Source organism: Agelaius phoeniceus, chromosome 35 (assembly GCF_051311805.1).
Source record: "Agelaius phoeniceus isolate bAgePho1 chromosome 35, bAgePho1.hap1, whole genome shotgun sequence".
Taxonomy (NCBI): domain Eukaryota; kingdom Metazoa; phylum Chordata; class Aves; order Passeriformes; family Icteridae; genus Agelaius; species Agelaius phoeniceus.
The window spans coordinates 1,881,406-1,896,601 of record NC_135299.1 but is presented as its reverse complement, the minus strand read 5'-3'; the positions used below and the strand labels follow the sequence as shown (position 1 = coordinate 1,896,601).

At 47.2% G+C, this 15,196-nt stretch overlaps 1 protein-coding gene across 4 annotated transcripts in view; it reads left to right on the top strand.

Moving 5' to 3' along the window:
- The window catches only part of R3HDM2 (R3H domain containing 2), an 89,504-nt gene that overhangs the window by 68,105 nt on the left and 6,203 nt on the right, over positions 1–15,196 (top strand). For all 4 annotated transcript variants that reach the window (XM_077192581.1, XM_077192582.1, XM_077192578.1 and 1 more), the window contains 7 exons: positions 1,454–1,699; positions 3,788–3,911; positions 5,825–6,060; positions 8,221–8,375; positions 9,953–10,053; positions 11,789–11,958; positions 14,099–14,246. In XM_077192581.1, the coding sequence (XP_077048696.1) occupies positions 1,454–1,699; positions 3,788–3,911; positions 5,825–6,060; positions 8,221–8,375; positions 9,953–10,053; positions 11,789–11,958; positions 14,099–14,246 (1,180 nt within the window). The remainder of the gene's footprint in view (positions 1–1,453; positions 1,700–3,787; positions 3,912–5,824; positions 6,061–8,220; positions 8,376–9,952; positions 10,054–11,788; positions 11,959–14,098; positions 14,247–15,196) is intronic.

Below are 15,196 nucleotides of genomic sequence, written 5' to 3'. Positions count from 1 at the left end.
GTGCTCATTGTGGGGTCTGGGGGCCGTGGCTGCCCCCGGGGCTCAGCCCAGCCCCTGTGTTGTCCCCACAGGGATCTTTTGGCAATGTTGTCCCCCGTGGGACGTGGCAGCTGGGCTGGAGTCACCCCTCGTGTCCCCACCATCTGCTGAGCTCAGCTGGCATGTCCCATGTCCCATGTCCTGCTCTGGGTCTGTGGCTCGTTTTTGGGGGGCTTTTTCAGGAGAAGGGGTGTTCATCACCAGCAGAGCTGTGTCCTACTCTCTTTTTGTCCCACCTCCTCCATCCTTGCCCCATTCCAGGCCAATGAGCTCAGCTGGCATGTCCCATGTCCCATGTCCTGCTCTGGGTCTGTGGCTCATTTTTGGGGGGTTTCTCTGGGAGAAGGGGTCTGTATTTACCAGCAGAGCTGTGTCCTGCTGCTCCTTTTGTCCCACCTCCTCCATCCTTGCCCCGTTCCAGGCCGACGAACTCAGCTGGCATGTCCCATGTCCCATGTCCCATGTCCTGCTCTGGGTCTGTCCCTCATGTTTGGGGGTGTTTTGGGGGGTTTCGCTGGGAGAAGGGGTGTGCATTACCAGCAGAGCTGTGTCCTACTGCTCCTTTTGTGCCACCTCCTCCATCCTTGCCCCATTCGAGGCCAATGAGCTCAGCTGGCATGTCCCATGTCCCATGTCCTGCTCTGTGGCTCATGTTTGGGGGTGTTTTGGGGGTTTCTCTGGGAGAAGGGGTCTGTATTTACCAGCAGAGCTGTGTCCTGCTGCTCCTTTTGTCCCACCTCCTCCATCCTTGCCCCGTTCCAGGCCAACAAGCTCAGCTGGCATGTCCCATGTCCTGCTCTGGGTCTGTGGCTCGTTTTTGGGGGGCTTCTCTGGGAAAAGGGGTCTGTATTTACCAGCAGAGCTGTGTCCTGCTGCTCCTTTTGTCCCACCTCCTCCATCCTTGCCCCATTCCAGGCTCTGAGCTCAGCTGGCATGTCCCATGTCCCATGTCCTGCTCTGTGGCTCATGTTTGGGGGTGTTTTGGGGAGTTTCTCTGGGACAAGGGGTGTGCATTACCAGCAGAGCTGTGTCCTACTCTCTTTTTCTCCCACCTCCTCCATCCTTGCCCCGTTCCAGGCCGACGAGCTCAGCTGGCATGTCCCATGTCCCATGTCCTGCTCTGGGTCTGTGCCTCATGTTTGGGAGGCTTCTCTGGGAGAAGGGGTCTGTATTTACCAGCAGAGCTGTGTCCTACTCTCCTTTTGTCCCACCTCCTCCATCCTTGCCCCGTTCCAGGCCGACGAGCTCAGCTGGCATGTCCCATGTCCCATGTCCCATGTCCCATGTCCTGCTCTGTGCCTCATGTTTGGGGGTGTTTTGGGGAGTTTCTCTGGGAGAAGGGGTCTGTATTTACCAGCAGAGCTGTGTCCTACTCTCCTTTTGCCCCACCTCCTCCATCCTTGCCCCGTTCCAGGCCGACGAGCTCAGCAGCCCCTTCGGGCAGATCAGCCTCAGCCGCCAGGGCTCCACGGAGGCTCCAGACCCTTCCTCGGGGATGTTCCAGCCCTCGCTGCTGTCCCAGCACCCCCAGCAGCCGGGGTTCATCATGGCAGCTCCTCCTGGGCAGCCCATCCCCACCTCCAGCTACTCTGCCTCGGGGCACACGGCCCCCAGCCAGCCGGTGCTGCAGCCCCAGGGCTACATCCAGCCCCCACAGCAGGTGATGGGGGCAACAGGGGGGTGGGGGGCACCAGGGGGAGGGCACCAGGGGGTGGCACCAGGGGGTGGCACCAGGGGGATGGCACCAGGGGGATGGATGGCACCAGGGGGTGGCACCAGGGGATGGAGGGCACCAGGGGATGGAACCAGGGGGTCACAGGGAATTGAGATTCTGACTCAACTGTCAGATTCTGAGAAGGCTAATTTATTATTGTATTGTATTGTATTGTATTGTATTGTATTGTATTATATTATATTATATTATATTATATTATATTATATTATATTATATTATATTATTATATTACATTATATTATATTATATTACATTTTATTACATTATATTACATTATATTATATTATATTACATTATATTATATTATATTACATTACATTACATTATATTATATTACATTACATTATATTACATTATATTATATTACATTACATTATATTACATTACATTATATTATATTACATTATATTACATTATATTATATTACATTACATTACATTATATTACATTTTATTACATTATATTACATTATATTATATTACATTACATTACATTATATTACATTATATTATATTACATTATATTATATTATATTATATTATATTATATTATATTATATTATATTAATTATGTCGTATCGTATCATACCATATTACATTATTATATCATAGCATGTTATTTCATACTGTTATAATATTAAATGATATTATTTTTTATGGTATTATACACTACATTGCATTAGATTACATGAAGTGATATATTACATGATATTACATGATATTACATTATATTACATTATATATCATATCATATCATGTTGTTATTATATTATATGATATTATTTTATAAGGTATGATACATTGCATTGCATTATATTACATTATATTACATTATATCATATTACATAATATTATATAATATTGCTATTATATTATGTTGCTATTATATATTATAATATAATATGATATAATTTATCATATCATATTATATTTTAATCCATCTGGGACATCCCCAGACCTGCTGGGGAGGGGGTCCCTATGGTATTTTTGGGATCCCTCAGATGGAGAAGGAGTTGAGAATCTGACTCCATGTTCTTAGAAGGCTAATTTATTATTATATTATATTATATTATATTATTATTATATTATATGATATTATTTTTATATAGTATAATATATTACATTATATTGAATCATATAATATTTATTAATATATTATATTATATTATATTATATTATATTATATTATATTATATTATATTATATTTATACTAAAACTATACTAAAGAATAGAGAAAGGATACAGACAGAAGGCTACAAAGAATTGATAATGAAAACTCCTGACTCCTTCCAGAGTCCTGACACAGCCTGGCCATGCTGGTCATTAAATCAAACAATTCACACGTTGGATAAAAAAAAAATCTCAACCACATGCAGAGCAGCAAAACACAGGAGAAACAAACCAGCAAATCATAATTTACATTTCATTCCTGAGGCCTCTCAGCTTCTGGGGAGAAAAAAAAAATCCTAAGGAAAGGATTTTCCATAAAATATATAAAAATATATATAAATATATATATAAAATATAAAAATATATATAAAATATATAATATATATATAAAAGATATATAAAATATATAATTAAAATATATATAAAATATATATAAAATATATAAAATATATATAAAATATATATAAAAATATATATAAAATATATATATAAAATATATATAAAAATATATATAAAATATATATATAAATATATATAAAATATATATAAAATATATATAAAAATATATATAAAATATATATTTTATATATATATAAATATATATAAAATATATATAAAATATATATAAAATATATATATAAAATATATATAAAATATATATAAAATATATATAAAAATATATATAAAATATATATAAAAAATATATAAAAATATATAAAATATATATAAAATATATATAAAATGTATATAAAATTTACATAAAATATATAAAAAATCAGCTTTCTTGCTCCTGCTCCTTGCTGTGCTCACACCCCTGGGTTGTTTTCTTTTTGCCCCTGACAGATTCAGGTTTCTTACTACCCCCTGGGCAGTACCCAACTCAGCCAGCAATACCGACCCCTCAGTCACCCAGTGGCCTACAGCTCCCAGCGCCCCCAGCAGCTCCCCCAGCAGTCCCAGCAGCCAGGTAAGGGGCTAAAAAGGGCTAAAAAGGGTTAAAAAAGGGGTTAAAAAGGGTTAAAAAGGGCAAATCTCCCTTTGCTGCTGCTGTTGTTGGCCCCAGGGGTCTCCCTGCGCTCTCTGGGGTTGGGTTGTGGCTGCTCGTGGGTGGAGGCTGGGGTGTCTGTGTCCTTCCCTCCCTCTCCTCATTGCTCACTGAGGCACTGGGATGGGTTTAAACCCCACTGAGGGCTGCCAGGGGAGTTTAAAGGCAGGAGTTCCCTTGGTGTGTTTAAATCTGCTCCAGTCTTCCATTCTTCAGCAGGAGGTGGGGGCAGAAGCAGGATGTGATTCCCTAAATTTATTATTAATTCCCTACATTTTAAATTTGGGTTATTGCCCAAATTTAAGTTTATTTCCAAATTTTATTTCCAACTGGAAGTGACTCCATTGAAACCCTGTTCTGCACTGAGGGGCTGCAGGGGAATTTAAAGCCTGGAGCTTCTTGGGTGTGTTCACATTCTGCTCCAAGGGAAGCCTTCCCCATTCTTTAGCACGAGCAGGATTTGATTCCCTAAATCTTAAATTTGGAGTTATTTATTCCCTAAATCTTGAATTTGGGGTTATTTACTCCCTAAATCTTAAATCTGAGTTATTTATTCCCTAAATCTTAATCTGGAGTTATTTCCTATGTTCAGCTGGAAGTCACTGCATTAAAACCCTGTTCTGGCACTGATATAAAGGGGGAATTTAAAGCCAGGAGCTTCCCTTGCTGTGTTTTAATCTGCTCCAAGGGAAACCCTTTCCCCGCTCTCAGCAGGAGTGGATTGATTCCCTAAATCTTAAAACTGGGTTTATTTATTCCCTAAATCTTAAATCTGGAGTTATTTATTCCCTAAATCTTGAATCTGGAGTTATTTATTCCCTAAATCTTGAATCTGGAGTTATTTACTCCCTAAATCTTGAATCTGGATTATTTACTCCCTAAATCTTAAATCTGGGGTTATTTATTCCCTAAATCTTGATTTGGGGTTATTTATTCCCTAAATCTTGAATTTGGGTTATTTATTCCCTAACCTTAAATCTGGAGTTATTTATTCCCTAAATCTTGAATTTGGGGTTATTTATTCCCTAAACCTTAAATCTGGGGCTATATATTCCTTAAATCATGAATTTGGGGTTATTTATCCCTGAATCTTGGAATTTGGAGTTATTTATTCCCTAAATCTTGAATCTGGGGTTATTTATTCCCTGAATCTTGAATCTGGGGTTATTTATTCCCTAAATCTTAAATCTGGAGTTATTTACTCCCTAAACCTTAAATCTGGGGTTATTTATTCCCTAAATCTTGAATCTGGGGTTATTTATTCCCTAAATCTTGAATTTGGGGTTATTTATTCCCTAAATCTTGAATCTAGGGTTATTTATTCCCTAAATCTTAAATCTGGGGTTATTTCCCATGTCCAGCTGGGAAGTGACTCCATTGAAACTCTGTTCTGCCAGGGGAATTGGGGAATTTAAAGCCAGGAGTTCCCTTGGGTGTGTTTAAATCTGCTCCAAGGGAAGCCCTTTCCCCATTCTTCACCAGGAGCAGGATTTGACTCCCTAAATCTTAAATCTGGGGTTATTTATTCCCTAAATCTTAAATTTGGGGTTATTTCCCATGTCCAGCTGGGAAGTCACTGCATTAAAATCCTGTTCTGGCACTGAGGGGCTGCCAGGGGAATTTAAAGCCAGGAGCTTCCCTTGGGTGTGTTCACATCTGCTCCAAGGGAAACCCTTCCCAATTCTTTACCATGAGCAGGATTTGATTCCCTAAATCTTAAATCTGGGATTATTTATTCCCTAAATTTGGAGTTATTTACTCCCTAAATCTTGAATTTTGGGGGTTATTTCCCATGCCCAGCTCTAAGTCCCTCCATTCCAACCCTGTTCTGGCAGGTTTACAGCCAATGATGTCCAACCAGCAGCAAAGCTACCAAGGTGTGCTGGGGGTGCAGCAGGCTCAGCCCCCCGGGCTCCTCAGCAGCCAGAGGAACAACATGGGGGGCCAGATGCAGAACGTGCTGGGGGTGCAGCAGGCTCAGCCCCCCGGGCTCCTCAGCAGCCAGAGGAGCAGCATGGGCAGCCAGATGCAAGGGCTGATGGTCCAGTACACAGCACTGCCTTCCTACCAGGTGGGCACTGGGCTGCTGGGCAGGGGGCTCTGGGTGGGCAGGATGTGCCCAAGGGTGGGGATTTGCTCACAGGGATGGGGAGGGGGCTCTGGATGTGCCCAAGGGTGGGGATTTGCTCACAGGGATGGGGAGGGGGCTCTGGATGTGCCCAAGGGATCCCCAAGGGTGGGGATTTGCTCACAGGGCTGGGGAGGGCACATCTGGGGCAGGAGGGGGCCCTGGATGGGCAGGATGTGCCCAAGGGATGCCCCCAGGATGGGGATTTGCTCACAGGGCTGGGGAGGGGGTTCTGGCTGGGCAGGATGTGCCCAAGGGATCCCCAAAGGTGGGGATTTGCTCACAGGGATGGGGAGGGGGCTCTGGATGTGCCCAAGGGATCCCCAAAGGTGGGGATTTGCTCACAGGGATGGGGAGGCCATGTCCATGTGGGCATCTGTGGGGCACATCTGGAGCAGGAGGGGGCTCTGGCTGGGCAGGATGTGCCCAAGGGATGGATGTGCCCAAGGGTGGGGATTTGCTCCCAGGGCATCTTTGGGGCACATCTGGAGCAGGAGGGCTGGGCAGGATGTGCCCAGGGGATCCCCAAAGGTGGGGATTTGCTCACAGGGATTGGGAGGCCACGTCCATGGGGGGATCTGTGGGGCACATCTGGAGCTGGAGGCCTGGGGAGGGGGCTCTGGGGTGTCAGAAAAACCCACTTGGAGTTTGTTCACCCTGCTGGTGTGCCCAGTACACAGCACTGCCTTCCTACCAGGTGGGCACTGGGCTGCTGGGCAGGGGGCTCTGGGTGGGCAGGGTGTGCCCAAGGGTCCCCCAAAGGTGGGGATTTGCTCACAGGGATGGGGAGGGGGCTCTGGATGTGCCCAAGGGATGCCCCAAGGGAGGGGATTTGCTCACAGGGCTGGGGAGGGGGCTCTGGATGTGCCCAAGGGATCCCCAAGGGTGGGGATTTGCTCACAGGGCTGGGGAGGGGGCTCTGGATGTGCCCAAGGGATGCCCCAGAGGTGGGGATTTGCTCACAGGGCTGGGGAGGGGGCTCTGGATGTGCCCAAGGGATGCCCCAGAGGTGGGGATTTGCTCACAGGGATGGGGAGGGGGCTCTGGTTGGGCAGGATGTGCCCAAGGGCGGGGATTTGCTCACAGGGATGGGGAGGGGGCTCTGGTTGGGCAGGATGTGCCCAAGGGCGGGGATTTGCTCACAGGGATGGGGAGGGCACATCTGGGGCAGGAGGGGGCCCTGGCTGGGCAGGATGTACCCAAGGGTGGGGATTTGCTCACAGGGCTGGGGAGGGGGCTCTGGATGTGCCCAAGGGATCCCCAAGGGTGGGGATTTGCTCACAGGGCTGGGGAGGGGGCTCTGGATGTGCCCAAGGGATGCCCCAAGGGAGGGGATTTGCTCACAGGGATGAGGAGGGCACATCCATGGGGGAATCTGTGGGGCACATCTGGAGCAGGAGGGCTGGGCAGGATGTGCCTAAGGGGTCCCCCAAGGGTGGGGATTTGCTCACAGGGATGGGGAGGGAGCTCTGGATGTGCCCAAGGGTCCCCCAAAGGTGGGGATTTACTCACAGGGCTGGGGAGGGCACATCTGGGGCAGGAGGGGGCCCTGGCTGGGCAGGATGTGCCCAGGGGATGGACATGCCCAAGGGATCCCCAAAGGTGGGGATTTGCTCACAGGGATGGGGAGGCCACATCCATGTGGGGAATCTGTGGGGCACATCTGGAGCTGGAGGGCTGGGCAGGATGTACCCAAGGGATGGATGTGCCCAAGGGATGGATGTGCCCAAGGGATGGATGTGCCCAAGGGGTCCCCCAGAGGTGGGGATTTGCTCACAGGGCTGGGGAGGGGGCTCTGGCTGGGCAGGATGTGCCCAAGGGATGCCCCAAAGGAGGGGATTTGCTCACAGGGATGGGGAGGGGGCTCTGGCTGGGCAAGATGTGCCCAAGGGATGGACATGCCCAAGGGGTCCCCCAGAGGTGGGGATTTGCTCCCAGGGCACCTTTGGGGCACACCTGAATCTCTGGGACAGGCTCTGCCAGGGGGAGGTTGCTGTGGGGTGTCAGAAAAACCCACCTGGAGCCTCCTCCCCCTGCTGCTGCCTCTTTGGGCCATTTCCCCCTGCTCTGTTGCTGTGACCTGCTGCTCTCCTCCCTGCCCAGGTGCCCATGGGCAGTGACTCCCAGAACGTGGTCCAGCAGCCCTTCCAGCAGCCCGTGCTCGTGCCAGCCAGCCAGTCTGTGCAGGGGGGGCTCCAGGCTGCAGGGGTCCCCATCTACTACAGTGTCATCCCCACTGCCCAGCAGAATGGCACCAGGTAAAGCTCTGGCAGCTGCCAGGGGGGTGAAAGGGGTGCAGAGGGTGCTGTGCCCACAGGTTTGGGGCTTTGGGGGTGTCCTGTCAAGGGCAGGAGTCAGGGATGCTTGTGATCTTTCAGCTTGGGAGGTTCTGGGGTTCTGTTTTCTGCTCTGGTGCCCTTGGGGTGGTGTTGTTTTTTTATACTAAAATCTACATGTACAATATTTACAATAACTTCCCAATACCCATCACCTGTTTAAGACAGTGAGCTTCTACTCTCAACCAATCTAAAACCATCACAGCAGGAGATGGAGGCCAAGAAGAAGAACAGGGCACACCCAGATTCCTCCATCTTGCCCTCTGAACCCCCATTGTAAAAACCCCAAAAATCTATTTCTTACCCTTTGATAAATTCACTCTCATTCTACTTAAACTTTCATGGTTTGTAACTCCTCACACAAAGCTGGGAATTGTTTCCAGCCCTGGGGGTGGGGTTAGTTTTTTTTATACTAAATTCTACAAAATATTTACAATTACTTCCCAACACCTATCACCTGTGTTAGACAGTTTGTCTCTACTCTAAACCAATCCCAAAGTGCCACCATCACAGCAGAAAATGGAGACCAAGAAGAAGGAGAAGAACAAGGACAGGACATGCCCAGATTCCTCCATCTTGCCCCCTGAACCCCCATTCTAAATCCCCAAAATTCTGCATTTTCACCCAGTGATTAATTAATTATCATTCTACTCAAACTCTTGTAGTTTGTAACTCTCACACAAAGCTGGGAATTGTTTCCAGCCCTGGGGGTGGTGTTAGTTTTTATACTAAAAACTAATGTACAATATTTACAATAACTTCCCAATACCCATCACCTGTGTTAGACAGTGAGCTTCTACTCTAATCTTTAGATTGGTTTAATCTAAAACCATCACAGCAAAAGATGGAGGCCAAGAAACAGAAGGAGAAAGGCTGGACACACCCAGATTCCTCCATCTTGCCCCCTGAACCCCCATTCTAAATCCCCAAAATTCTACATTTTCACCCAGTGATTAATTCACTCTCATTCTACTCAAACCCTTGTAGTTTGTAACTCCTCACACAAAGCTGGGAATTGTTTCCAGCCCTTGGGGTGGTGTTAGTTTTTTTATACTAAAATCTACAAAATATTTACAATAACTTCCCAATACCTATCACCTGTGTTAGACAGTGAGCTTCTACTCTAAACCACCCCAAAAGTGCCACCATCACAGCAGGAGATGGAGGCCGAGAAGAAGGAGAAGAGCAAGGACAGGACATGCCCAGATTCCTCCATCTTGCCCCCTGAACCCCCATTCTAAAAACCCAAAAAAATCGATTTTTCACCCCATGACAAACTAACTATCATTCTACTTAAACTTTCTTGACTTGTAATCCTTCATATAAAGCTTGGTAATTATTTTTTCCAAGGGCTCAATCAAAGGCCCAGGGCTCTTGTGCTCTGTGCCAAGGTCCCTGAGCCCCCTGGGCAGGGTCTCGAGCCCTCCAGGGCAGCCAGAGGAATTTCCTGGGTTCCCAAACCCCTCCTGAATGCTGACCTGACCCTCTGTGCTCCCCAGCCCATCCGTGGGGTTCCTGCAGCCCCCTGGCTCTGAGCAGTACCAGATGCCGCAGTCCCCGGCGCCCTGCAGCCCTCCCCAGATGCAGCAGCAGTATTCAGGTACCAGGGGGGCCCTGGGCAAGGCTGGCACCCACTCCAGAGGTGGCAGCACCCTGTGGATGGTGGGCTCTGGAGCTGCCAAGCTGCTGTGCCAAGGGGGCTCCTCGGGGGAATGGTCAGGGTGGGCGCTGGAGGGTGCCTGGCGTCTCCCTGCCAGGGTGGGCACGGGGCTGGAGGGAGCTGGGGGGGCTCTGGGGTGCTGAGACAGGGGGAAAAGGGCAGAGGGGGAGGTGGGGGATTCCTGCTCCCTGTCACAGCTGCTGGGAGTGAGCTGGAGCAGGAGCTGAGCTGGGATGGTGGAGCTGGAGCTGAGCTGGGATCGTGGAGCTGGAGCTGAGCTGGGATGGTGGAACTGGAGCTGAGCTGGGATGGTGGAGCAGGAGCAGGAGCTGGGATGGTGGAGCAGGAGCAGGAGCTGGGATGGTGGAGCAGGAGCTGAGCTGGGATGGTGGAGCTGGAGCTGAGCTGGGATGGTGGAGCAGGAGCAGGAGCTGGGATGGTGGAGCTGGAGCCGAGCTGGGATGGTGGAGCTGGAGCTGAGCTGGGATGGTGGAGCTGGAGCAGGAGCTGGGATGGTGGAGCAGGAGCTGAGCTGGGATGGTGGAACTGGAGCTGAGCTGGGATGGTGGAACTGGAGCTAGGCTGGGATGGTGGAGCTGGAGCTGAGCTGGGATGGTGGAGCAGGAGCTGAGCTGGGATGGTGGAGCAGGAGCTGAGCTGGGATGGTGGAACTGGAGCTGAGCTGGGATGGTGGAGCAGGAGCAGGAGCTGAGATGGTGGAGCTGGAGCTGAGCTGGGATGGTGGAGCAGGAGCTGAGCTGGGATGGTGGAGCTGGAGCCGAGCTGGGATGGTGGAGCAGGAGCTGAGCTGGGATGGTAGAGCTGGAGCTGAGCTGGGATGGTGGAGGTCTGGGCTTGGTGCAGAAGCTGAGCTGGGATGATGGAGGTGTGGGCCTGGATCTGAGATGGGATGATGGATCTTGGCTTGGATCTGAGCTGGGATGATGGATCTGGGCCTGGATCTGAGCTGGGATTATGGATCTGGACCTGGATCTGAGCTGAGATGATGGAGATTTGGGCTTAGTGAGGTGCAGGAGCTGAGCTGGGATGCTGGATCTGGGCCTGGATCTGAGCTGGGATGATGGAGGCTCAGCCTGGATCTGAGCTAGGATTATGGATCTGGACCTGGATCTGAGCTGGGATGCTGGATCTGGGCCTGGATCTGAGCTGGGATGCTGGATCTGGACTGGATCTGAACTGGGATGATGGAGGCTCAGCCTGGATCTGAGCTGGGATGATAAACCTGAGCCTGGATCTGAGCTGGGATGCTGGATCTGGACTGGATCTGAACTGGGATGATGGAGGCTCAGCCTGGATCTGAGCTGGGATGATAAACCTGAGCCTGGATCTGAGCTGGGATGCTGGAGTTCTGCACCTGGAGCCTTTGCCTGGAGTTTTGTGGAGATGCTCAGAGCTGTCACTGCGCTGCCATCCCTCAGCTCGGCTCCCATCTCTCCTGCATTAATCATCACCACTCCCAGGTGTAACCTTTGCTATCAGAGATGAATCCCACAGGATCCTGGGGGTTTTTCCAGCCTGTAAAAACCATGAGTGGCAGAGGAGAGAGTGGGATGTGGGGAAGGAAAGGTGTGCAGGGACAGGGACAGGCACAGGCAGGTGCTCTGTGTCCCCCAGCAGCAGAGCCTGGGCCGTACAGCCGCGTGTCTGTCCCCAGGGGTGTCCCCATCAGGCCCTGGTGTGGTGGTGATGCAGCTGAATGTCCCCAACGGCCCCCAGGCCCCCCAGAACCCCCCCGTGGTGCAGTGGAGCCACTGTAAGTACTACAGCCTGGAGCAGAGGGGGCAGAAACCTGGAGACCTCTACAACCCCGACAGCAGTGCTCAGGTACTGGGGGGACTGGGAGGGACTGGGAGGGACTGGGGGGAGGTAGCTCAGCCTTTGGGGCTAGGCTGGGTGAGCCTAGGCTTGAAAACTGCTAGGCTGAGTAGCAAACTCCAGAGCTGCTAGGCTGAGTAGCAAACTCCAGAGCTGCTAGGCTGAGTAGCCAACTCCAGAGCTGCTAGGCTGAGTAGCAAACTCAAGAGCTGCTAGGCTGAGTAGCAGACTCAAGAGCTGCTAGGCTGAGTAGCAAACTCCAGAGCTGCTAGGCTGAGTAGCAAACTCAAGAGCTGCTAGGCTGAGAGTAGCAAACTCCAGAGCTGCTAGGCTGAGTAGCAGACTCCAGAGCTGCTAGGCTGAGTAGCAAACTCCGAGCTGCTAGGCTGAGTAGCAAACTCAAGAGCTGCTAGGCTGAGAGTAGCAAACTCCAGAGCTGCTAGGCTGAGTAGCAAACTCACGAGCTGCTCGGCTGAGTAGCAAACTCCAGAGCTGCTAGGCTGAGAGTAGCAAACTCTGAGCTGCTAGGCTGAGTAGCAAACTCAAGAGCTGCTAAGCTGAGAGTAGCAGCTCAGGAGAACCTGTGACCGTGTTCACAGGGGTTCTTGGATGAGGGAAGAGATGAGAATGTTGACTCCGTGTTCAGAAGGCTTGATTTATTATTTTATTTTATATATATATATATATATATATTACATTATAACTATACTAAAAAGAAAAAGAAGGACAAGGTTTCTTCAGAAGGTGGATAAGCTAAGAATGGAAAAGAAGAGAATGATAACAAAGATATCCGAGATAGCTCAGTCTTTGATTGGCCATTAATTATGCACATCCAAGATGGGCCAATCACAGGTGGAGCTGTTGCATTCTACAGCAGCTGATAACCATTGGTTACATTCTGTCTCTGAGGCCTCTCAGAAGGAAAAATCCTAAAGAAAGGATTTTTAGTGAAAAGATGTCTGCGACAAGAAGCCAGGTTTAAGAGCTGCTAGGCTGAGTAGCAAACTCAAGAGCACGGAGGCTTAGAAGCTGCAAGGCTGAGATTAGCAAACTCAAAAGCACCGAGGCTTAAAGGTTCTAGGCTGAGAGTAGCAAACTATAAATTTGAAATTAAGGGGCTCTCAGGCAACAGAAATTGTGGGAGCAGGGAATAACAGTTCTGTAATAGGGAAGAAAATAAAAGGATAAAATAAACAATGCACTAAACTAAATCAATACTGATAAATCTGGTTAGGAATGTTTGAAACCTCAGATTGTATCCAGGTAGGAATGTTTGAAATCTCAGATTGTATCCAGGTAGGAATGCTTGAAATCTCAGATTGTATCCAGGTAAGAATGTTTGAAATCTCAGATTATATCCAGGTAGCAATGTTTGAAATCTCAGATTATAACAGGGTATGAATGTTTGAAACCTCAGATTGTATCCAGGTAGGAATGTTTGAAATCTCAGATTGTATCCAGGTAGGAATGTTTGAAATCTCAGATTATACCCAGATAGGAATGTTTGAAATCTCAGATTGTGTCCAGGTAGGAATGTTTGAAATCTCAGATTGTATCCAGGTAGGAATGTTTGAAATCTCAGATTGTGTCCAGGTAGGAATGTTTGAAATCTCAGATTGTATCCAGGTAGGAATGCTTGGCTCCTCCCTCTGGGCTCTCATCTCCCAATGGGATGCTGTAGTTCTTATCAGCCATGCAGGGACATTCCATAGCTGCTATCAGCTGATGTCTCCATGGAGGGAGGAGTGATTGTGGAAGAGATAAGGAAAACTGCAAAACTGCCCAGTTTTGGTATTCTATTACCAAAAATGGTAATAGAATACATCTTGCCTTGCAATCTGGAACATAATTGAATTGAATTGATTTGAATTGATTTGAATTGAATTGAATTGATTTGAATTGAGTTGATTTGAATTGAATTGAATTGATTTGAATTGAATTGAGTTGAATTGAATTGAATTGAATTGATTTGATTTGAATTGAGTTGATTTGAATTGAATTGAGTTGAATTGAATTGAATTGAGTTGAGTTGAGTTGAGTTGAATGGCACTGTGAGAGAAAGGAGCTTTTTCTCCGTGTCGGGTGTGACACGGGGCGGGTGTGTGAGTGTCCCAAGCCCTGGCCGTGTGTGACCCTGTCCCCTCCCCAGGCCAGCACCCAGCTGAGCAGCCCCATCACGTCCCCCACGCAGTCGCCGACGCCGTCGCCCGTCACCAACCTGAGCAGCGTGTGCCCGGGGCTGAGCCCCCTGCCCGTGCTCACCCAGTTCCCCCCCCGGCCCATGGGCCCTGCACAAGGTAAGGGGGGCTCCCTCCTCCTCCTCCTCCTCCTCCTCCTCCTCTTCCTCCAGGGTGCAGCCAGGGGCAGGGGGGTTGGCTCCCAGTGCTGCTGAATGGGGGCTTGGGGTGGGGAAAGAGCACAGAGCCCCTGGGGCAGCCCAGGGATGGGGATGGGTGAGGGTCCTGGGCTGAGGGGAGAGGGGAATGTGGCTCCATAATCTCAGAAGGCTGATTTGATATGATATGATATGATATTATATTATATCATATTATTATATTATGTTATGTTGTTATGTTGTGTTATATTATATATATTACGTGATATATTACATTTTATCACATTATATTATGTTATATGAGATATGATGTATTATAAATTATGTTATATGATATATCACATCATATTAGATCACTATTATATTATATTATAGTATATTATAGTATATTATAGTATATTATATTATCATCATATAATATGATTATAGTATAGTATATTATAGTATCTTATATATAGTGTAGTATATTATACTATAGTATATTATACTATAGTATATATGGTATTTTATTACATTTTGTTATGTTATATTATAATATGATATTATATAATATTATCATCATATAATATGATTATAGTATATTTTATTATAGTATCTTATATAATAGTGTGGTATATTATAGTATAGTATATTATAGTATAGTATATTATACTATAGTATATATGGTATTTTATTACATTTTGTTATGTTATATTATATTATGATATATTATATTATAATCATATAATATGATTATAATATAGTATATTATAGTATATTATATGAGATATGATTTGATAAGATGTGATACAATATGATATTATATTACATTACATTATATTATAAAATACTAAACTAAAGAACAGAGAAAGAATAGAGACAGAAGGCTTAACAAGAACGAATAATAAAAACCCGTGACTCCTTCCAGAGTCC